Genomic DNA, 25,181 nt, shown 5'->3' with positions numbered 1-25,181 from the left:
AAGTTTTAAACCTGAAGTAACTCACAGGTGGTCCAGGTGGTCCGGGTCTCCCAGGGGGTCCCTCACTGCCCTGCACAGGATATAGAGACCAAAAATCAATGGTTTGCACATTTTGACACCAAGTTTATGAACCAGATTGTGCTTGCTCAGAGAGCCGTATTCTGAAATCAATATGGTTTTGTTTCAGCCTTGCAAAGTCTTACTTAGCTTGGCTTTTTCTTTCACCTGGGAAAATACATTCCTAGACCATAGGAAAGGTAAATGCCTTTTTCATACCGGTTCAAATTCCCACTGGGTGAGCCCCAGGGATGAAGTTTACTTTTAGATGGAGCCTGGCAACCTGGCCAATCCTGTTCTGGACTTCCAGGGCAGTGGAGGAAACTGCCCACGTGGGGCTGCAGAGCGCATTTCTGCAAACAGGGGCAACCTCCGGGACTTGGCTTTCTGGGTCAGCTCCTCATTTTTAGCCTCATCTCCACCACCTTCCTCTTTTGGGAACCAGAGGGCCATCCGCACAATTTGACCAAAGTAGAAAAATCACACCCTGTGTTATGTCTGCAGGAGGAGAAACTTTTTTCCCTTGCTAAGGTTATATTAGACTTTGCAACCAAGTCAGGTACATCCCGTTGAACAGAAGTGACTGTGGTACAACACGGTTTAAGGGAAATGTTCTATACAGTTTAAACAGCCTCAGACATTGTGCTTGCAGGAAAAGCAGACTGAAGATGGAATTGTGAAAAATGAATTCAAGTTGAAACTTGAAAAATGGATTTCACTTTTATTTTTATAAAACACACAATGCTTATCGATCCATACTAAGCAAAGCTATTATAGTCCCTTTGGTGCCTTTAACCAGTGTTTTCTGGAACTGTGCTTTTCTTTTAGGATAATAGCCTCGTAAAATCTTTAAGTTCCTTAATGTCAGGGGAGGGGCAAGAAATGGTTAATTAAAAAAGAATCCAGAGATGATAAGATTCCTACTTACAAGGCCCCCAAATTTTGAGGGATTTAAGTCCATTTCCATGAATTTGATGAAGGATTTCATTCTAATCTCCCCATAACAAAAGAAAGTATCATAAAACTATTTGTTTGTGTCTTTATCAATGAAAATAAACTGTAAAGTTTTTATTACAATGTATCTGCCTGAGAATGAGTGACAACAAGTATACTGTATCTTTTCCCAAACTGCTGTGATGGTGACCATCTCTCTAAGACATGTCATGTTCTCCTGACTGCTGGCAGTGTCCTTCAGAGAATTATGTCATAGTTCTCATGAACTATGAGAGGACAACAAACAAGGAAAAGTATGTGCCTATTGAAAAGACTCTTTTTCCCGGCACAATTAAAAGTCGTATTTTCATCCTTGATTGTGCCCCAAAGCTCATCTCAGTGTGGAATTCCCATTAACTTCAAAAGGCAAATCTCTGACGGAATAATTTCCATAGAGAACAGAGAAAAAAGGCTGGTGGGGTTGGGCACAATAATCAGAAAAAAAATGTGCAGAGACTATCTAAAATAAGCACATGGCTCTTTTCTATTTTTTTTTTTTTTTTGGAATTCCTTTGTTTCTAGATGCCATTATGCCCCATTTTGGTCATTTCAGGGTAGAAGCTACTTGAGTCGGTTATGTGGATTCTTGATTCTTACTTCCCAAATCTGAATACCTAGTCTTATTTCACTCACTGGCTGGTTGTGTCTGGGCTCAACGTGGTGGGGCCAATTTAGACCTAAATTGGGTAAACATATGAAGTCCCAGGGTCTTCCTGCCTGAGACTCCTCTATTGCTGGTCTTCCCTTCCGACCACAGCAATCCATTTGTCCAATCAACTGGACTCCACACGGAACAAGTGTCTTAATTCCTTAATGAATTTCCCCTATGACCCTCAAGGACAGAACTTCCAGATTTTCTCGGCAAGCTGTCTGAAGCCTTGGCACCTATGGCTGGAACTCCCCGATACAAGCCATCTTACCTGTACCTCTTCAGGAAACTTCCTCCACTCCATCCTTCCACATAACTAGATGTCCAGGACCTTGAATCCAGCTTGGACTTTGCTATATGACCCCCAGTGTTCTATTCATCCTTTTCCCTAGGAAGCTGTATTCAGACCAATTTTTGTGCCTGTATCTTTCCAAGCCCACTAGCAGAATAGCTATTCCCTGACATTATTCCTACTTTCAGGCTTTGCTTGTTTTTACAGATCTGTTAAGTGTCTTACTTTGCCATCCCCCAAGCCCCAATTCAGAGAGTAAATGAGGGATTTCCTCTGTACCTTGTCACCCTTTACTCCTGCGGGACCAGGATGTCCAGTTCTTCCCAACAAGCCCTGTAAAACACAAAACTAAGTGTGTTACAAAAAAGAAAAAAAAACCCTACTACATGGCCAAAGGCATTGGAAGTTGGTTGCTAAAACTGATACATTTTGAAGGTCATTTGATCCTAATTAAATCAGTCCTACAAGCTTATATTTCTTCAGGCTGATACAGCAGCTGTATCCTGCTGATAAGCCCTTGCAAGGGTAAAATTCGTATTTGTGGTTGCTTTTTCACCTTGGCCAACCACATTTAATGACCTTAATTGGAACCTTTTGATACATTTAAGAATTTAGCCTTGCTGTTTAAATGGCAATTTACATAACATTATGCCTTCCTAAATGAGCTATAATTTTGGTAGCGATCAACACTTTAAATACTTCAAGACACGGCAGAATTAACAATGTGAATATTAAGTTACACGATCTGCATTTTACCAATGGAAAATAAATTTTAATTTTAATTCTTCTTTGAGAATGGAGTTAGCTATAATTTCCATGGTTCCTTCCACGACTCTTCTCTTCACTTTTAATTTTAATGTACAATTTAAAGCCAGGTTTGCTCTACATAACTGTGGTGAAAGCATAAATGATAAAATTTTAATTATGGCGAATCCATGCTTTAAAACACAAAGGAACATGATCACATGCCTACTTGTGAGGTAAAATACCATTTGCATAGGAACTCCTAGGAATTGCTGGAGAAGATGAGTCTTGAGTAGGGCTGCTAGATTCAGCAAATAAAAATATGATATTTGGGACAAACTTATGCTAAAACCATTTATTTATATGAAATTCAAATTTAACTGCATGTCCTGTATTTTAACTGGCCACCCTAGACTTGACAGCCCCACATTAGTGACAGGTTGGGTTTAGCAGCTAAGAAAGGAAAAGAGATTGTTTTAGGAAAACAGTATAACCAAAGACACAAAGACCACAAAGTTGAGNAACACTTTAAATACTTCAAGACACGGCAGAATTAACAATGTGAATATTAAGTTACACGATCTGCATTTTACCAATGGAAAATAAATTTTAATTTTAATTCTTCTTTGAGAATGGAGTTAGCTATAATTTCCATGGTTCCTTCCACGACTCTTCTCTTCACTTTTAATTTTAATGTACAATTTAAAGCCAGGTTTGCTCTACATAACTGTGGTGAAAGCATAAATGATAAAATTTTAATTATGGCGAATCCATGCTTTAAAACACAAAGGAACATGATCACATGCCTACTTGTGAGGTAAAATACCATTTGCATAGGAACTCCTAGGAATTGCTGGAGAAGATGAGTCTTGAGTAGGGCTGCTAGATTCAGCAAATAAAAATATGATATTTGGGACAAACTTATGCTAAAACCATTTATTTATATGAAATTCAAATTTAACTGCATGTCCTGTATTTTAACTGGCCACCCTAGACTTGACAGCCCCACATTAGTGACAGGTTGGGTTTAGCAGCTAAGAAAGGAAAAGAGATTGTTTTAGGAAAACAGTATAACCAAAGACACAAAGACCACAAAGTTGAGTTTGAGGCACAGTGAAAAAAAGAGTGCTAATTAGAGGGTATTTTAATGGATAAATAGGAATAAAAATAAATCAAATATGATAATCCTTAACCCATTTTTCCCCTTTAAAAATATATATTCTTAGTTTATGGTGCTTAAGAATGTAAGGGTGTAACCATCTGAATATCTTTTCCAAAGGTTAATGCCAAAAAAGTGTAACTAAAAAACAGAATGCTCCTTTACACCTAACTTCTATTGAAAGAGACCAGCTTAATCACAGACTGCTTTCTGGTCTGGCAGAATTTTGATGATAAGTCTCCATGACCCTGAGTAGCCTCAGTGTAATACTAAATGAAAATCTGAGAAATAGAATGCTACTTTCCTAGGCAACAGCTGGATAATCTACAGAGAGGCACAGAGAACAAAAGGCAATGCAGAATTTAGTTCACCCTGCATCATCCCAGCAGAGATGAAGTGTGAGTGGAATTGCTTTAGCAAATACTCACAGGGGGGCCAGTAGGACCTGGGATACCTGGAAGGCCTGGAATTCCTTGAAGACCCTAGAAGAAACATTTCCTACCATAAGTCTATTACATAGTTAGAAACAAGGCATTTTAGTTGATCAAACATTTTGACTATTGAAATTAAAGTTCTATGTTGGCTGGAAAACATGATATATATGATCTACAAATGCCCATTTTCAAAGAGTTAGGATGACGAGCTAAAATGCCGTGGCATGGAATCTGCAACAAACATAATTTAATGTGTTTGGTGATTCACAGAGAGATTCTGAGCTCACAGAGCCACCCCATCAACAATAGCATCACTGAGAATCTGGCATTGCTAAAGCATGGACATACAAATTTCAAATTGGCAGAATGCCATCAAAGAAATACATGATTACACTAATGCTTCAGCTAGTGAAAAAATGGAATATGTTTTATGATATAATATTTAGTTTAGCTGAAAAGTTCACTATAAGAAGAAATTTGGCTCATCAGTGAATTTAAATTTAAAATCCTTTAATGGCTTAAGCATAAAAGTGAATGAATATCCCCTCCTCCTTCTTCTTGGATTTGTAGAATAATGCTAATTATACTGGATAGGGTTTAAGATACTGATACATTCATATATTCAAGGAAGAATTGGCAAGATTAACTGGTGGCTTGTGTAATTAATTCTGTTTTTTTTTNAGCCTTGGCACCTATGGCTGGAACTCCCCGATACAAGCCATCTTACCTGTACCTCTTCAGGAAACTTCCTCCACTCCATCCTTCCACATAACTAGATGTCCAGGACCTTGAATCCAGCTTGGACTTTGCTATATGACCCCCAGTGTTCTATTCATCCTTTTCCCTAGGAAGCTGTATTCAGACCAATTTTTGTGCCTGTATCTTTCCAAGCCCACTAGCAGAATAGCTATTCCCTGACATTATTCCTACTTTCAGGCTTTGCTTGTTTTTACAGATCTGTTAAGTGTCTTACTTTGCCATCCCCCAAGCCCCAATTCAGAGAGTAAATGAGGGATTTCCTCTGTACCTTGTCACCCTTTACTCCTGCGGGACCAGGATGTCCAGTTCTTCCCAACAAGCCCTGTAAAACACAAAACTAAGTGTGTTACAAAAAAGAAAAAAAAACCCTACTACATGGCCAAAGGCATTGGAAGTTGGTTGCTAAAACTGATACATTTTGAAGGTCATTTGATCCTAATTAAATCAGTCCTACAAGCTTATATTTCTTCAGGCTGATACAGCAGCTGTATCCTGCTGATAAGCCCTTGCAAGGGTAAAATTCGTATTTGTGGTTGCTTTTTCACCTTGGCCAACCACATTTAATGACCTTAATTGGAACCTTTTGATACATTTAAGAATTTAGCCTTGCTGTTTAAATGGCAATTTACATAACATTATGCCTTCCTAAATGAGCTATAATTTTGGTAGCGATCGACACTTTAAATACTTCAAGACACAGCAGAATTGACAATGTGAATATTAAGTTACACGATCTGCATTTTACCAATGGAAAATAAAATTTAATTTTAATTCTTCTTTGAGAATGGAGTTAGCTATAATTTCCATGGTTCCTTCCACGACTCTTCTCTTCACTTTTAATTTTAATGTACAATTTAAAGCCAGGTTTGCTCTACATAACTGTGGTGAAAGCATAAATGATAAAATTTTAATTATGGCGAATCCATGCTTTAAAACACAAAGGAACATGATCACATGCCTACTTGTGAGGTAAAATACCATTTGCATAGGAACTCCTAGGAATTGCTGGAGAAGATGAGTCTTGAGTAGGGCTGCTAGATTCAGCAAATAAAAATATGATATTTGGGACAAACTTATGCTAAAACCATTTATTTATATGAAATTCAAATTTAACTGCATGTCCTGTATTTTAACTGGCCACCCTAGACTTGACAGCCCCACATTAGTGACAGGTTGGGTTTAGCAGCTAAGAAAGGAAAAGAGATTGTTTTAGGAAAACAGTATAACCAAAGACACAAAGACCACAAAGTTGAGTTTGAGGCACAGTGAAAAAAAGAGTGCTAATTAGAGGGTATTTTAATGGATAAATAGGAATAAAAATAAATCAAATATGATAATCCTTAACCCATTTTTCCCCTTTAAAAATATATATTCTTAGTTTATGGTGCTTAAGAATGTAAGGGTGTAACCATCTGAATATCTTTTCCAAAGGTTAATGCCAAAAAAGTGTAACTAAAAAACAGAATGCTCCTTTACACCTAACTTCTATTGAAAGAGACCAGCTTAATCACAGACTGCTTTCTGGTCTGGCAGAATTTTGATGATAAGTCTCCATGACCCTGAGTAGCCTCAGTGTAATACTAAATGAAAATCTGAGAAATAGAATGCTACTTTCCTAGGCAACAGCTGGATAATCTACAGAGAGGCACAGAGAACAAAAGGCAATGCAGAATTTAGTTCACCCTGCATCATCCCAGCAGAGATGAAGTGTGAGTGGAATTGCTTTAGCAAATACTCACAGGGGGGCCAGTAGGACCTGGGATACCTGGAAGGCCTGGAATTCCTTGAAGACCCTAGAAGAAACATTTCCTACCATAAGTCTATTACATAGTTAGAAACAAGGCATTTTAGTTGATCAAACATTTTGACTATTGAAATTAAAGTTCTATGTTGGCTGGAAAACATGATATATATGATCTACAAATGCCCATTTTCAAAGAGTTAGGATGACGAGCTAAAATGCCGTGGCATGGAATCTGCAACAAACATAATTTAATGTGTTTGGTGATTCACAGAGAGATTCTGAGCTCACAGAGCCACCCCATCAACAATAGCATCACTGAGAATCTGGCATTGCTAAAGCATGGACATACAAATTTCAAATTGGCAGAATGCCATCAAAGAAATACATGATTACACTAATGCTTCAGCTAGTGAAAAAATGGAATATGTTTTATGATATAATATTTAGTTTAGCTGAAAAGTTCACTATAAGAAGAAATTTGGCTCATCAGTGAATTTAAATTTAAAATCCTTTAATGGCTTAAGCATAAAAGTGAATGAATATCCCCTCCTCCTTCTTCTTGGATTTGTAGAATAATGCTAATTATACTGGATAGGGTTTAAGATACTGATACATTCATATATTCAAGGAAGAATTGGCAAGATTAACTGGTGGCTTGTGTAATTAATTCTGTTTTTTTTTACCAAGTGTGTCAACAACAGAATATTAGTTAAATAAGTTACAGAAGATAATATAAAATATTTTGCAACTATTAAAATCATGTTTCAGCAAACTAATGGCTAACATGGGAAAATGACAGTTACAAAATGTTACATAGAATAATGTTTAAATTACTAAAAACTATCAATGCACTTCATAAAAGATGAGAATGATAGAGGTTCAAAGTACCTAATCTGGAAACCTTGGTGTCAGATGTGTTTCAGAAATCTGAATTTTCTGATTTTTTTTAAATAAAAATAACACAGTGCTCACGCTAGATACTATGTAATACTTCCAGTGGTGCCTGGGGCAGCACCCTCTAATGAACATACAAATATTTCTGTAGCAAAACATGATGTTCTTGTCAAGCGGGGTAAATAGACTGTCTCTATATGATTTCAGGTCAGGTTCTGCTGTAAAAAGAATTTCCTAAAAATTTGGGGAAAATATCCAGGGTTTTCAAAGGCTTCTGAGCTTTGGAATTATAGACGAGGGGTGTGGATCATAATATTACTATTACCCACAGTCCAATAGCAACTCTTACACCTCTTTAGTGCTTTTGTGTGTTTCCCAAATTTTCTATAATAAACTCAGATGACTTCTATAATCAGGAATATATACTTTTAAATACTCTTTTGCTATTTCAGATAACCATATGATGTGTCAAAGTCTAGATTGAATGATTCCACTCTTTCAGGATTTAATTTTCTTTACTGAGTAATGTTTTATATTACCAAACCATTAATTGTTATAACAAAGTTCCTTTGCCTTTTACTGTGATTAAATATGCCTTTTTAGACACATTATAAATATTAGGTGGAGTGACCATGATAAAAATACTGCGTATTTATTTATGAGAATTCTATAGGCCTGAGGTTCTCTCAAATCAAGGTTCTTTGCATCAATGTGATCAAGGACTAAACTTTGCCAGATCTGTCCATCTAAAGCCAAATGGGGTCATATGTTACTTCAGGTTTTTTCATGTGATATGATGTGAAGAAACACTGAAAAGAATCTCCTCGAACATGCTGAAATTCCTCATGAAATAAGAGTTTTGGGTAAAAATCTTATGTATGCTTGTGTTAAAGAATGTGGACATGTTCTTTCTTCAAGATGATATCATCCTCACTGGCAATGCTGTGCATGTGTGTGTGTGTGTGTGTGCATGCACACGGCGCAGACACGTGTGCATGGAACATACCGGCATGTTGCATTGTCTCTTTTTACTCCCCCCACCCTTAACTTATTTTTGGGTTTATAAATTGAAAGGAAACAAATTTCCTTTGGAAATGGCACCTCTAAATGTCTGGAGATTATAAATGCCATACAGCAAATTGCTTTATCTCAAAATACCCACATTTCCATAAAATTCTCTCTATATGTACATGTATAAGATATGGGTGTACATATGTATTCTTTTTTTTTTTTTTTGCTACTTTTAGTCTCCCTCCTAAATCAGTCTAGAGATGCTGAGTGAGTCTTTAGGTAGTTTAATTTATAAGCTTGGGACTCATTAACCTTTGATGACCACATTAAACTTTAAAATAAACCTTAGTCCATAAATAAAAAAAAAATCATTCTCAGCAGTCTTTCTCTGAACAAGCTGAAATTTTGTAGTAAGGGTAAAAGTTACTATGGATGCATAAAGGGCAATAAGATAATTTTAGAAGACAAGATGGTCATTAAAGAAGACAAATACATATTAAAGAGTAGGACAGTCAATTTAGCATATAGTGCCAAACTAAAATACAAAATAGAATTTATTGCATAGATATTCAAGTATCATTAGAGCTAAGTTCTTTCTCTGAACTGATATTTTGATTTTGCAAGTCCTAGCTCAGTTGCTACCAAGAATATTTATTTTTCCATTGCTGTAATTTATGGTTGACAATATTTTTCATGGCCTGTTTATCAATTATTATCCTGAAATATTATAGGAAAATCTGCATTCCAAGCAAGAATTCACTGTATGAGAGTTGAGTGTGTTCTATTTAGTGTCTTATAAGTTGCTACTTTGATTTGTGAAACACCTGCAAAAAATGTAAAGGATAATGTCACTTTCTTGGAGCAATGAACAAACAGGCAGCTCCTCTAAGTTCCCAAACAGATTAAAATGAATACATAATAATTAGAAGTCCTCAAAGAGATGAGGTGTCCCTCTGCATCTTTTGTATGACTAGATATTATATACATATTAAAATAGTACAGTTTACTGGCCGGTTGGAAGTGCACATGTCCTCGGTCAAAGTTTCATTCACCTANATACATAATAATTAGAAGTCCTCAAAGAGATGAGGTGTCCCTCTGCATCTTTTGTATGACTAGATATTATATACATATTAAAATAGTACAGTTTACTGGCCGGTTGGAAATGCACACGTCAAAGTTTCATTCACCTTAACAAGTCAATAAATTATAATTTCAGGTAGTATCTGAGTCCAGGTAGATACTATTCATTGAATCTATCCAAGTAGATGATATTCACCACTCCCTGTTTGAGAGGAAAAGCCTGCATCACCCGATCCCCTCCAAAAGGCCCAACTGAGTTAGTATGCTATTTCAGGCTTATTCCTATTATTCATGTGATGTGAAGAAACAACTGAAAAGAATCTCCTTCTGAAATTGCTACATATACTAATTAATATAATAATAATAATTCCGCATATAATAAGGTACTTGGGCAAAATTTTATATATGCTCCGTTAAAGAATCCAAAAGGTATACAGTAGTTTCCGTTTCCGTGGTTTCGGTTACCTGTGGTCAGTTCCTGTTTGGAAGCACATGAACTTCTGACTTACCTCCAGAAGGTCAGGAGCAGCCTGACACCATGTCAAAGTGCCTACGTCATTCACCTTACTTCACCACATCATATAGGCATTTTATCATCTTACATCATCACGAGAAGGATGAGTACAGTACAAAAAGATATTTAGAGAGGGAGGGAAAGACCACATTCACAAAACTTTTATTATAGGATGTTGTTATATTATTCTGATTTACTATTAGTTATTATTGTTAATCTCTTACTGTGCCTAATTTATAAGTTAAACTTTATCATATGTATGTATGTATAGGAAAAAAACCAGCATGTATAGGTTTTGGTACTCTCTGCAGTTTTGGGTATCCATGGGGCGAGGGTCTTAAAATATATTCCCCAAAGGTAACAGGGCTCTACTATACTTAAAAAAGAACATACTAAAATAGTGGAGTAATCACAATGATGCATTTCAGTTTACCAAGAGAGCAAGGTATCCTGTAGAATCAGTCAAAATTAACTTCTAATAAATTTAACTTAGAGTCACTTATAAAAATCCTGAATTCCAATTATTTCTCGATCTTTTTGTTATTACCTTCTCAATTGCCTCTAAAGCCTACTCCTTGAATCTAGGCAGTTAAAAGCTGTTAGACCAGTAAAATCAGATATAGGGCTGGCACATTCGTGAAACTTCCTGTGGAGCATGAAGAAGCAAAAGCTCAATAATTCTTATTTTGAAAATAAAATGCCTTTACTTCTTTATTTATGGATGAAAATAAATGTATTTCTTTTTTCTTCAATTTTTAATTTGGAAGAAAGCAAACTAATTCTCGCAGTTTTCTAGAATATAATCAATATTAAAAACAATAACACGTGATAATTTGTAACGTGNTATTTATGGATGAAAATAAATGTATTTCTTTTTTCTTCAATTTTTAATTTGGAAGAAAGCAAACTAATTCTCACAGTTTTCTAGAATATAATCAATATTAAAAACAATAACACGTGATAATTTGTAACGTGAAACATCACTCTGACTCAAAAAATAGATCTACTTTATACTGTTATGATTTTCAGTACTAACATCAAGGTTAATATATGCCAGATGGCTTACTTACTTTCATTAAGAATTATTAGCATCAAAACTGTTTAAACTAACAACAATTCATCATCCTAATTGGTTTTTCTAAGAGTTAAGGTAAATTATGCAGGAAAAGAATGATATCCTGAGCATCACCATGGCTTAGTGTAAGAAAATTATACCATCATCTCAAAAGTACATTCGACTTTGAACCTTAGTCTGGGGGTGGGCAGCTGATCTAAACTAGTTGAATCAGATCCTTTTGATAGTTTTTTTTTTCTCCCAAGTCTGAGCAGAGACACAGACAGACCAAGGTCACTGAAGCTGAGTCATGTTACAGCAGTACCCCAGGGAAGTTGTGCTGAGTTTTGGAGTTGTCTCTTGTTCCTAGGCTGGTTATTCAACTATTCTTTTGATTCCACTTGCTACCTTGGGATTCTATTGTGATCCCTGCTTTTATCTCGAGAGAGCTGGAATTGCCATCTACTACATGAAAACAAAAACATAGCAACTGTGCTTAATTTTCCTTCTCTCAAAAATGGAACCACTGATAATAAACATCAATGTATTATTATTTAAATTGTGTTGACATTTGAAAAAATCTAAATCTTTGTTTTTATTTGATTTAGCATTAATCATGAGCTATAGACAAGTTGATGTCGTTCCTCTGAGTCCTCTAAAGAGCATCAATAGCAGGATGCATTATCAGAGAAGAGTCTTACCTCGTCGCCTTTCTCTCCAGGTATCCCAGGGTAGCCCCGCTCTCCTTTGCTTCCCTAGAAAGACAAGAAATTCAGCTAGTGTACTGAATCATTTTGTCATCTTTTAGAACAAGGAAAATATCTCTTCTTAGTATACTTGGGGCATGTAATTTGGACAGAGTCAGGGCACAAAAAATGACATCTGCAAATGGCTTTTATACCACTCTTCCAAAATATTATAAAAGTGTAATATAAAAATATGAAAGTAGAAAAAGTAGTGTGTTTTAAAATTGGTTTTGTTTTTTTCACACTGAATTGGAAGTAACACAGAGAGTAGAGGACAAACTGCCTTACCTTTGGTCCCTCTCTGCCTGGGATTCCTGGAGGACCCCGTGAACCTGTGTCACCCTAGAGGATGGAGCAGCACAGAAGTGAGAGAAGGCACTCTCTGTCAGCTACAGGGCCATCAACATCCAGCCTGCCTCCTCACCTTCTGGGCTATAGAATCATACTTTCCAGGCTCACCAGCGCCAGTTTCTTCTCCTTTGTTGCTTTTCAGCCCCGGGACACTGGCTTGGCAGTTGCCACAGAAGTTCTAATGAACAAAGACATAAGGTTACTGAGAGATTCATCAAAGCAATCTATAACAGTGAGGTCTGGTCAGATTTGAACCTTTGTCAGAGACCAATGATACAGCAATTGATATATTACCACTTTCAGAGACATAGTTCATCCAATTTGAAAAGACTACTTCCTGTAAGGTAAAACCTACGTATGAAGCTAGTCAATTGTATCTGTTTATGATATTGGTGACCTTCTTTTTTTTTTTTCTTTTTAAAGCATGTTGGGGCACCGGGGTGGCTCAGTCTTTTGAGCATCTGGCTCCTGATTTCGGCCCAGGTCATGATCTTGGGGTCCTGGGATGGAGCCCCATGTGGGCTCCCTGCTCAGTGGGGAGTCTGCTTCTCCCTCTCCCTCCCCACAGCTCCCTGCTCATGCGTGGGCTCTCTTTCTCTCTCTCTCTCTAAAACAAATAAGTAAATCTTTTTTTAAGAAAAGCATGTTTACAATGATATGTAAATGGAAAATTCCAAATATATAAGGAAAAGACACATAAGTCAAGAACATGGACTGTTTCAGTTGTTTAGCAGCATGTTTAAAAAGGGAGGGAGTAATAAAGTTCAGAATAACCAACAGGATTAGAGCCCTCATAGAACCAATAGTATAAATCATTAAAAAGGAAAGAAAGAGAAGAAGGAAGGAAGGAAGGAAGGAAGGAAGGAAGGAAGGAAGGAAGGAAGGAAGGAAGGGTTGTGAAGAAAGGATTTCTCCTTTTGAGAACAAAATTAGTTGGAGGACCCTACACATAGTTTACCAACATTGTCAGTGGAAGCACTCACGTGAGACATAATGACCTGAGTGACTTGGACTTGACTCTATGTCAAATCCAAGCGCAGACAGGAAATCTAAGTGGAATTACCTTGCCATTGCCTTCTCTGTAACCTTTAGCTGATCTGGAAAGCCTTGCATTTAAGTGTCTGAGCTCACAAGATAAACTTCTTACCACATAGCCAAAGAAAAAGTGCTTGTGAAAAGCCCTGAGAAGTCTTATTTTTTAAATTGTTAGAATAAGAATATGATCAGGAAAGGCACAGAATAGGGCCCTCTGGGTGGAGGAGATAGTTTAATTTTAACAGTTGACAGAAGGTAGGACAATATCAGCCTCTCTTCTTTCATTCTTTTCACCAAAGGGAAGAATCTTGAAATGTAGAAAAGGGAACTGAAGCTTACCATTAATGAGAAGTTGGCAAGAAAGCTCATGGTTATTCAAGTTCAACATTTTTGCTCAGTGAATATCAGAATAAGTCTGATTTCCAAGAATACGCTCCTTGGAAGACTAATTCCGTACACTATTGAAAAGGTTCCGAGGCAATTTCTCTAAAAAATGCTGGATTAAAGAGCTCTCTCTTCATGGTGGTCCATTCTTAGAGCTGGTATATATAAAAGGGAGCCAGAGTGTGCATCATTTCCCAGAACTAATTTTGCCATCAAGATCTTTTCCCAGAGCTAATGTGTTGGTAGAGGAAGTAAAAAAAAATACATATGTAATTGTAGATTCACTACTTATAATATCTGAAAAACTATGAAGAGAGAGAGATGCCAGAGAACTTATGAGAATCAAGAAGTTTTCTATATTTCAAAAGGCATAAAGAAGATGAATTATTGTATCTGTAGACAAATAAATGTGGCACAGCCGTGTGCAGCAAGACCCTGGCATACTGACACTCAGCAATATTTTAGAATGGGTTATTCAATTGATTGTTTTAATAAAACATAAAAGAACAGTAATCATTATGAGTCCATAAAATTTTCTCAGAGTCCCTTCCAATGGACCCCATTTTCTTTAGGTTAGGGTTGCCACATGGTAGATCAAGGGAAATGATTTCATTGAGGGTCTTGAAAAAAGTCTTAGATTTTCTTAAAGAGAGAATAAAGATGCATCAATTATTAGCCAATGTACAATCTCATGCAAAGAGGGACTGATACACAGATTAACCTACCTGAAGTCTTTGAAGGGATGTCTTTACTACATTTTAATCAAAGATATTTTTGAAAACAGAAAGCAGATGACCAAGTTTGTTAAAGCCTCTAGACAGAGAGGGAGACTTAATGCATTGGGTAATAGGATCAGGATTTAAAATTACATTAGGTTGGACTAACAGATCCAATCTCCAACCTAAGTTCCTGTATTTGGACTCCACTTTGGGGGAACTGCACATTTCCCCCTTCTATGGAATGCAGTCTGATGGGACTCTCAGTTGAGGTGTCCTGCCTCTCACCAATCAGCTCTCCTGGGACTCGGAACCTCAGTGAGGTGATGTCAGGGATGGAACAGAGGCAGAGCACGCTCATTGAAGGGCTGCTTCCCCGGTGAAACCATCAATTATGTCCACGTCTGAGGCCTGTGGAGTCCTGGTTTTCATCAGAGCCTATTCAGTCTTCTTGTCTATTCTGTGAGCCACCCTGTATTCTATCGAGATATTCATTTCTGCTGAAGTGTACAAGTTTTGTTCCTAACTGTTCTGGAATGGTGAAGTCTAACTCTTAGAGTCTTGCCATTTCCAGCATTCCCGCCCTTGTGAAGAACCTGACAACGTGTGAGGACCTGCATTCCTGTGTTAATGTTGCACTTACTAGCTAGCTGTGTGACTCTAAGTAAGTGACTTGGCTGCTCAGAACTTCAGTTCCTAATGTATGAAATGGGGATAGGATTTCTGTGAAGATTATGTGAGATGGTATAAGTAAAGCAGTGTATTGCCTGCCATGTAACTAACTCAACGAATATAAGATATTCCTAAAATCCCCATACGTATTCTCTTTTGACTTATAAGAAAATGTTGACTTTTGAAGGTCTTAAAAACCTCCTGTAATTTATTTTTATACTGATATTCATATTTACATTTATATTTATATATATATTCTCAAATTTTTAATCATCTAGCAAATACTTATACCAGAATCCTTGAATCTTTGAATTTAAATCAACAAATATTCCTGCCTGTCTACTATTATGTAAGTCATTGTACAAACCACTGGGTGAAATGCTAGGAATATAAAAATGTATCACATATATACACAAAGAACCTAAGTGTGTGTGTGTGCGTGTACTCATATACACTGTTCATTCATATATAGATAGGACACTGGAGGTTTGAGTATAATGTGAAGGGACAGATTTTCATCTGGGTTCACGCGATCTTAGCGTGCCATGAAAAAATATTATGAATACATAACCTTACAGGTATCCCATTATCATTCTCCCCTATCTGTGTTACAAATACAACACAGGGTAATATTAGAGACAGAAATGGTAGCAAGATTTATTCCTTATCAGATGAATAATAGGTAGAGATAGCTTTTAGTTAACAGGGTAACAGGTGTTAGGGCAATTGTTGGCTTTGGAATTTTATAACTCTCTTTGGAAGATCCCATGCCCTCAAAGTTCAGCCCTGCAAGCTAGCTGTTAATTGAGCAGCACCGGTTTGCATCCTGGGCCTGGTGAGGGAAGGTCCGCGTGAGAAGGATTAGTTTCACAGTACTGAGTCAGGGCGACTAAACACCCCTGAAGTGAAAGCTGTCCCTCCAGAGAAGAGAATGGTCTACTCGAGGGTGTTGATGACACTGTGCCTTCTGTGTAGCTCGTCTCAGAACTACCACCTCCACCCAGCACCCCTTACACCCAAACTGACAGGGAGGTCAAGAAGACAGTGGAGGGATTAGTACAAAAGGCAGAAGATCCACGAATATGTGTTCCTTTTTCTATCTTAAACATGTTCTGCCTTTTAAAAAATTGAATTTTAGCTCAGGCTAAGCAATTAACTCAATTTGTGATAAAGATTTCCTTTCTAATTTTTCCTAAAAACGAACACATAATTTCTTACATAGCAACAGAGTACCTTGAGCAAGACGCCGATGTCTCCCAAGAGAGGAAGTGCAATCTGCATTTAAGGAGAAAAAAACCCAAATACGTGCATTTATACACATACGTGCACATAATACAAACATACACTATAATGTAGATGTTTTTCCTCAAAGTGTCACGGTAGTTGAGATTCATCATGGGGCTTCTAAGAGCCTCACTGTCAGGATGGCTGGCTTTACGTTTCAGATCACAAAATAGGCATAGGACACTGACAGGACTCATAACTTTATTTGAGAAGTATCACTATTCCTCTAGGATGAACAGGTAAACACACCCATATTGTTTTTGGATTCTGCATCTCTATTTTATATTTTCATGACATGACAACTTTTATGCCAACCCTCATATATTCTTGGCTTTAAATAATACATAAAGCTAAATAATTTATTAAAAGGAAGTCACCACTCTGCCAAGCAAATTATCAGGCTGCTGAGAAACACGAAAAGTCTAGAACAAGTTTGCCTTAAAGTTCTTTGTCACTGAAGTTCAAAAGAGCCAACAGGTGGCTTCTGTGATTTGCAAGAGAGACACTGAGGGAACTCAGGCAGTGTTTGGGCCTCGTGTCTTAAAATGTCCTTTCGGAGAGATGCTGGAAACCCAAGTAACACTTTATAAGAATCCTAGATTATGCACGCATATGATTCACTCAGCAGTGGAGTTAAAGTCAGGCCAAAATATGCCTCTGCACGGAGCTTATAAAGGCACATAAGGCCCAACCAGTGTGGGAGGGAGAAGGATTTGTGAGACTTAGAACCGAGAGGCCAGATTTGGATTTTATCGTACAAAACTTTTAATACAATGTCATGTACCATATGGCCTCTCAAATTATAACTGCTGATTCTGGGGCTATTTAAAGGGATTTCACTGTCGCTCAAAGCCAGGTTCATCCTGAAATAAAAGTTTGGAACACACATTTAGTGCCTAAACCTATTTTTTAAGAGCCTACTCAAGCTGGTTTTTATAATTTAATCATCTCAGCGTTTTAAAGGCACAGAATCAATGGATATGTACCATATTGTAGGTAACTTACCTGCAAACTTTCACTTAGAAAAATGAAATTCAATTTAGTCAGTAGCGTTAGAAAGAACAGAAATTGTGGCTATATATTTTAACTCAATTTTCCATGGGATTGAGACATTATGTGCCAAGGCTCAGCCTGGGGCAAAATCATATAGCTGAATTATACCCTTAGGAAATAAGTATTCATCACACACAAAAATGCTGATGCAGCTTGAATTTTTTTCCCCTTTACAAAATAATGGGGATAAACAAAATCACCAAGCAGTCACTGAGCATTCTAATTAGTTCGGACAGTAAAAGTTGCTTGGTAGGCTGTTTGGCTTCTGGGTGCATTAAAGATACATAAATCAGGCATAGTCTGTTGACTTACCGGGTCACCTGGGGGGCCTGGCAGACCCGGTTTTCCATCCCTCCCTGGAGCTCCCTGAAAACAGAATCATTGTGTTCAAATCTTTGCACAGTGGCACAGGTGTAGATTAAAATGGGGTGGTGGGGAAGAGGAGGTAAAGGTGGTCCTTACATCATTCCCTGGGGTCCCTGGAGTTCCTGGCAATCCAGGGAGACCTCGAGGACCCTGGAAAAGTGGGGCAAATAGTTATTTATGAGGATAGTTTTTCAGTAATTTCTCCCAAGTAAGCAAACTGGATTTGCTGTGCCGAATAACTTGGTTAAGTAGCTTACCTGAATACCCGGCTCTCCAGCTGGTCCTTGGGAGCCCTGAGTAGAATGAGATCCAATTATCAGAATTCTTCCAGGAAGGACCATAAATTATCCAAATGGGATAAAGAGCTATGTATTGTAATTTATTTAGTGGAACAACAGGGTTTGCCACCTTGTACCCGCTGAAAACTCTGTGAAGTCGTCTAAGACTTTTGGACAGCAGGTAAACACTTAAGCAGATGCCTGTTGCTGGAAACATCAGAAAGATTTTGCTTAGATGCCTAGGCTCTCTCTCTTGTTACCATCATCTGTCTGTGTACCTTCATGACCACACTGTGCACCCAAATTCTATTTGTTTAGAAATTGGCTGCTGATAGGGTAACTGGCTCGGGACTTCTTTCCTTTCTGCTTTCTACTTAAAGTCATTTCTCCATTTGAAGAAATTGCCAGAACCAGTGTTCAGGGACAGGAGTAGGCAGTAAAACATCAATTGCCATTCTTTCCTACTTTAGCGAATTGGAATTTAGGGGAAGCAACATGAGGGTGGGAAATGATCAGTGAACCAATGGCAAGAGCTCCCTCCCTGCTACATAAGCACGGACCATGGAAGGAGGGGCCGAACACCTAGGTGAGTAAAGGGCTGGGTTCTCAGCAGCTGACTTCAGAAACAGCTCACTCACATGTCCTTTCTTAATTTTTAAAATAAATATTCATATCGCTGTTACTGTCAAAGCTACTTTTTGCACCCTTTCTATTTCTACCGTGTCCCTAGTTATTGGTAATTTTTTTTATTTTTTGCTTCAGCCTCCTTCACTCTAATAATTTCCCGATCTGTTTTGTTACTGTGTTTAATCTCCCATCCCCAGGGGTCTTTTATATTCTCGCCCCAGAGAATCAATCACACACAATGTAACCATTCACTATGCCTTATTTTAGCTCTCATGATAACTTCATTACAAGGTCAATTTCCCAAATTAATGCCATTAGAATTAGTGTTTATTTCCACTTTTCTTGTTCCAGAATCTTTTATGTTTTTTCATCGTAAATAAAAAGTTCTCTTATTACTATGTAGTCAACAAATATGCATACAGAGGCCATTATTATCAGGCACTGTCCTTGTAGTTAAAACGCATTAAAAACCTGCCCATTCTCTGTCTTCCCTATTATAAATGACTTCTATTCTCTCTTCCTGAAGATATTACTTAGGAGATTTTTGGCATCATCTCGTTTATACATACTCCTTTCACTTTAAATATTAACTCTTTATTTTATTCTCATTAAAACAGTAATATATAAAACCTAATTTTAGTCACTTGTATCATCTTACAAACATTCATTTGTAATGTTGTAAAACGTTGTAAAGTGTTGTAAAATATTGAAAAAACATATGAATGTTTGCTATTTTATAGCATATTATAGCAAAAATAATATGCTGTATATATTTTTAATATATAGAATGGAGGAATAAAGGGTTAAACAACTGCTTCCAACCCCAAATCAGTGTACATGAGACCAGTATCTGTAAACCACACCGTCCCTCTGCTCAGGGATGTAACCTCAATGCTCGTCAATTCTCTCCCTCTGACTAGTGTTTATTTATATTTCCTCCTCCGACCATTTCATTCCTTTCTCCTGATTCGAGTTTGTCACTGGATTTTATCTGATTATTGGAATTGAAAGGGTTTCGAAAGCTTGACCGAATTTCACTTACTGTTCGGCCAGGAACTCCCACCCCTGGTGGGCCTCTGTCACCTGGGGAACCGTGGACTCCTGGCAGTCCTCGCTCGCCCTGTGCAACCAGAGGCTTCCGTTAGTGCGAGGCTCAGGGGACACAAATTTCCAGGCTATATTTTCTTATTAATTCTTTAGAAATTATCTGTGATATTTTCATACCTTTGGCCCACGAGGACCGGGTGCTCCAGGATTTCCATCTAATCCCTAAAAGAAAATAAAGGAGGTAAATACATTTCTTTTTTCTAAAAAGTTTAAAAGCATCTTAGAAGTTATAACTCAAAAATAATTCATTGTGCTTCATCTCTCTTGAATAAACCCTTTTCTATAAAAGAATAAGAAACAAAGATTACACATTTCTCTAGATTATAGATTTCGTATAGTTACTTTAAAATATATGATACTTTCATTTTTAGGGGAGGTGGGGGGATGGGCAAAATAGGAGAAGGGGATTAAGAGTACACTTATCTTGATGAGCACTGACTGATATATAGAATTGTTGAATCACTATATTGTACACTTGAAACTAATATAACACTGTATGTGCTGGAATTAAAAAAACTTAATAATAAAAAAGATGTTTTTATCTTTAAAATGAGGCATCTGTGACTGAGAACTATTTATTATCAACAATTAATATAAAAAGTCAAAGATGATGAGAAAAAAAAGTATGTGAAATAGGCATACTGTTTATTTAGATTTTCCAGCTATCCAGTTTTTCTATGTCCTGGAAATTGCCTGGGCTACAAGGACATTTTCTGCAAATGACCATGAATGGCCATCCCTGCAGAGCCTCTGGAAAGAAAATTTCAGGCAGTTCTTCTGTTTTAACGCAGCGTCCTAGGAAGGTTTATGATTTAAACTAATGTATCTTACTAGCTCCTTGGATCCCTAAAGAATTCATGGAGAAGATTCAGGGGGGCCTATGAATCTTCCAAAACTGTATGTAAAATGGGTATGTGCATTTTCTTTTTCAGAAGGGAGCCCTTGCATCAAAATTCTAAAGAGGTTAGAGCTCTGACCTAAAGAATAAGATGAGTAATTCTTTTTTCTGCAGACCTCAACTTATTCCTATACTTGTGATCTGAAACTGGGAACACACAAGTGGTAATTAATGAACTTTCAAGGGAGATATTAGTAAAAGGGCTGGTACTTACTGGTTCCCCTGGCAGGCTTTGCCCTGGAGGACCGGCCTCACCTTTTGGACCTGGAAGCCCAGGAGGGCCTATAATCCCACCTGGATCTCCCTGAGGAAAACAAGATAAGATTCTTACTTCATTGCTCAGGTTTGTTGTGGTGGGAGGTGTACACACAGTAGTTTCCATTGCTTTGAGTTGTCATCACAACCAAACTTCATTTTCTCATTCATTCACTCGTTCAACAATATATACTGAGGGCCTCATTCATGCCAGGCACTGTTCTAGTTATCTTAAATGCATTTACATTTTGTGGTGAGTTATGTGACAATAAATTTAGAAGTATCATGAAATATGCATGTATATAAATATATGCATAAAAGGGCATCATCTATTCAGAAGTTCTTTAAATGATCTTTATGTTTTCTTTAAGTTACTTCCAAGTAAAGGTTAAACATTAATATATTATTTTCATGTAGACAACAAGACACAGGTTCTGAAAGATGGAGACTTCCTAGAGTTACTCCAGAGTCGGCCACTGAACTTGAAACAGACTTTCTGAGTCCTGAGGTCTTCACCTCTAAGTCAGTTCATTTTGTCACATTGTGTTTCTGTGTCAGAATGAGGGCTGTCACAATGCACAACTCCAGGGGGCACCCTTCATGTCATCATTTCTATGTCTGTCTATCCCCTGTACAGTCCTGGCAGCCTTGTCTTATCCCTTCACTTTCCCAAAACCCTTATGACCCTCTGTCTCTTCCTCCTACCGAGCTGCTTAATATACAAAATGGGTAAAATGGAAGCTATACCTTTTCTCCTTTAATGCCTTGCTTTCCCGGGATACCATGTTCTCCTGGCAATCCCTAGAATATCAGAATTAATGGGAAAGAACAATTAGAATATCTCTTATTATAAGAACATTCCTATCTGTGAGTCTTTGTCAGGAGAACAGAACTGTAACACTCAAACTATAAGATTTTAGCCTGTTAAAGAGGAAAACATGTTAGTGAAAATATGTGGCTTGTTGTTTCAAGTGAAGTGACTTGGATGTCATGGAAAAGAAACCAAATAAGGGAGAACTGGACCAATGCCCTATCCCTATTATTGCCAAGAAAGGGTGGAAGGATGGTGGTTGGTAGCATCACATCATGATTTAGAAGGACGATGGGCTAAATAGGAAAATACACTTTTACTATGTTTGGCAACAGTGGCTCTTTCCCTTTTGATTTTATTCTCGTTCTCAGCTCCAGCCACTATCATCTAATCTCACTTCTTGGGCAACTTCTGGCTCCACCTGTGCCACCAGCATTTTCTCTCTTTTCCTAAGATCCCTCCACTAGGTACACCTCTACTGGCTCATTAAATGGCTTGGGGGAGCAACAAAAAACTTTGCTCACAAGCGGAGTGTTCAAAACAAATGCACTGAGAAAGAGACCTCTGGAGGTTCAGTCAGGAAGCTTGGAGGATACAGCAGCAGGTCACGGGGCTGTTCTCAAGATGATGAGAAAACGAGGGAGTCTAATAGTTGCACAGAAAATGCTGGAATTGTGGCCAGATGGAGATCAGCTTCCAAGAATTTATGGCTAATTATTTCTCTTATTTTGCTCGAGTGAGGATGATAGTGAGTCTTAACTCCCAAGTTATCAGAAGGTCAGGCTAGGGACAAGAGGCTTAGATGAGGAACAGATAGAAAAGTGCATTTAAAGGACATAAGAGAGAGAGAAAGAGAGAAAGAGAAAGAGAGAGACGGAGATAGAGACAGAGAGAATAACGAGACCACTAGAATTAGGTTATAATGCAACCTGAGGACTTTTCTCCAATGGAATTAGAGAAGTATTTGCAGCCAAAAGACTTGCTCTTTTTAGAGGCTCTTGCCAGAAAATAACAACAGGAGCTTAAGAAGTGTCTTTTTTGGATGGAGAATTGAACCAAAGCCATGCATAATGAAAATGCTTGCTTTCTTAGTTTTTCTTATGTCTTTTGATGTTTCCAATCTCCGTTACTGGTGGTACACCACTGACAGGCATGTCCGAAGTGATAACTTAGTTAACTTGACTTCTAAAGACTGATTTATTAGGCTAATGATATTCAAAAGGACCTCATATGAATATTGGAAGGTATTAGCCTTCCTAATAACCCCTGACATCAGGTGTGATTGGTTTTGATAGTAGAGATGACCCATGTCTTTGGAAAAGATTGTATAACTCAGTGACATGAAAAGATGTAGACATTCTTTAAGACATTGATTCAATTTCCACATATCAAAGACACCTATATTTGCTATACATACAATATCTCCTGGTGGTCCTCTGGGTCCCATAGAGCCTGTAGGTCCTTGTTGACCCTAAAAGAGAAGGTGATATATCCTTCAACTCTGTTAAAAAAAATAGATTGTAGCTGAATATACATAAAACATGGTATGACCTTTATCTGTAGAAAGACAGGCTTTTTTATCATCCTGCCTTCTCTGAATAATTCTGAAATGTGCTTTGGGCTTACAAAAATAGTTTGGAGATGTTCTCATTTAAATGGGTCTTTTCCCACCAACAAGCCAGGCCAGGATAACCTGCCTTACCCATTGGTGAGAGTGCATCACGGAAGTATTTCCCTCACCTCCCAGTGGCTGCTCTTTCTTGGGACACTCCTGCAGAATCCCACAGCCGGAACGCAAGCATCTGCATAAATTTGGCTAAGAGATTAAATCTTGAATCCCATTCACTTTAAGAATATAGCTCAGGGTCATAGGTTTTGCTCACATTGTTCACTCTAAAGCTTTTAGGGATGCTATTTGTGAGTGTGCTCTGAAAAAGAGTTTAAAAACAGTTCAATACTGTGAACCAAAAGGCACAATTACTATGTGTGTAATAAGTGCAGCCAATGGGGGAAAATCACCATGGAAACATGATAAAGTCTCTGAGAACATTTGTGAAGAAAATGAGTGGCACGTCAGAGCACTTTGTTTTACACCGAAATGGCTAAACTCTGAAATTATTTCTTCTTTTATCTCAGTTATTTTTTGTATACCTTTAGTCCTGGGCTTCCTATCAAACCGGGGGGACCAGGATCTCCAGGTTCACCCTGAACACACGAATGGAAAGGAAAGTGAAATGGTTACTTTAGTCTTTATAATCTCATTGGGTTGGAGATGCAATGAAGATCAGGAGATTACCTTTATTCCCTGTGATCCCATTAGCCCAGGTTCTCCCTGTAAAAAAAATTACTATGTATGTAATGCTGAAACTCAATGGGGAGGAGCATCTCTAATACTTGAATTCATCTGCTTTTCTACTACTTAACATATAATAAAGGGAGAATTATGGATGATATGATGAAGTCAAGGAGGGGTCATTTTAAAACATGATTTAAAATACTTATTGCTAATAAGTAAACAATAACTCCTTATTTTATCTTTCTTTCTTTCTTTCTTTCTTTCTTTCTTTCTTTCTTTCATTTAAATTCAAGTTAGTTAGCATATAGTATAGTGTTGGTTTCAGGATTTCTTTCTTCTTTATAACGTTTTTTCCCCCAGTATCACTTTGACTCTGTAATCATCAGTTCATTAGCAATCACTGCATTCTCCATTTAGCTGACACTGTCATGACTTGCCTCCAGCTAATCTTATATCTCAGAGGATTAAAACCTCAGATGAAGGGAGAAAAGAAAGAGTAAAATTTAAGTTGATGTTATGGTGATTCTACCATTGGGTATATGTACGTAATGAAAAAAAAAATTAAGGTTCCACAAAAGAGGAGGGCAATATTGGCTATTATGGGTTTGCTTTTCTTATTTCCATGACTTATTATTGATCTTTTTGAAAAAAATCATCCTGTTTGACAAATTCAATTTGTATCACTGGCAGAATTTTTGAAAAAACTGTATCTTGCATTTTAATTTTGTATTTTAGGTATCTTAAGTGTACATCTTTCAAAACATTCGCATGCAATAACAAATAGTAACGGTTAAAGAAAACAGACACTACCAAAGCCAAACGGTAAAGTGTCATCACATGACAAAACTTAACAAGGTTTAAAATTTCTCGGGGCGCCTGGGTGGCATAGCGGTTAAGCGTCTGCCTTCAGCTCAG

General features: G+C 37.5%; 1 protein-coding gene across 1 annotated transcript in view; it reads right to left on the bottom strand.

Moving 5' to 3' along the window:
• COL19A1 (collagen type XIX alpha 1 chain) overlaps positions 1-25,181 on the bottom strand; it is a 312,582-nt gene that overhangs the window by 40,544 nt on the left and 246,857 nt on the right. Inside the window, exons 21-37 of the mRNA XM_034648272.1 lie at positions 24,267-24,302; positions 24,122-24,175; positions 23,388-23,441; positions 21,907-21,960; positions 21,119-21,208; positions 20,124-20,168; positions 19,942-20,019; positions 18,252-18,287; positions 18,091-18,144; positions 17,941-17,994; positions 16,525-16,566; positions 12,558-12,662; positions 12,422-12,475; positions 12,089-12,142; positions 6,827-6,880; positions 5,356-5,409; positions 26-70 (exon numbers count right to left, since the gene is read on the bottom strand). Of these exons, the coding sequence (XP_034504163.1) occupies positions 26-70; positions 5,356-5,409; positions 6,827-6,880; positions 12,089-12,142; positions 12,422-12,475; positions 12,558-12,662; positions 16,525-16,566; positions 17,941-17,994; positions 18,091-18,144; positions 18,252-18,287; positions 19,942-20,019; positions 20,124-20,168; positions 21,119-21,208; positions 21,907-21,960; positions 23,388-23,441; positions 24,122-24,175; positions 24,267-24,302 (963 nt within the window). The remainder of the gene's footprint in view (positions 1-25; positions 71-5,355; positions 5,410-6,826; positions 6,881-12,088; positions 12,143-12,421; positions 12,476-12,557; positions 12,663-16,524; positions 16,567-17,940; positions 17,995-18,090; positions 18,145-18,251; positions 18,288-19,941; positions 20,020-20,123; positions 20,169-21,118; positions 21,209-21,906; positions 21,961-23,387; positions 23,442-24,121; positions 24,176-24,266; positions 24,303-25,181) is intronic.

The sequence above is a fragment of the Ailuropoda melanoleuca genome, chromosome 19 (genome assembly GCF_002007445.2).
Source record: "Ailuropoda melanoleuca isolate Jingjing chromosome 19, ASM200744v2, whole genome shotgun sequence".
Taxonomy (NCBI): domain Eukaryota; kingdom Metazoa; phylum Chordata; class Mammalia; order Carnivora; family Ursidae; genus Ailuropoda; species Ailuropoda melanoleuca.
Note: the sequence above shows the minus strand (reverse complement) of the source record. Positions and strands in the feature narration are given on the sequence as shown.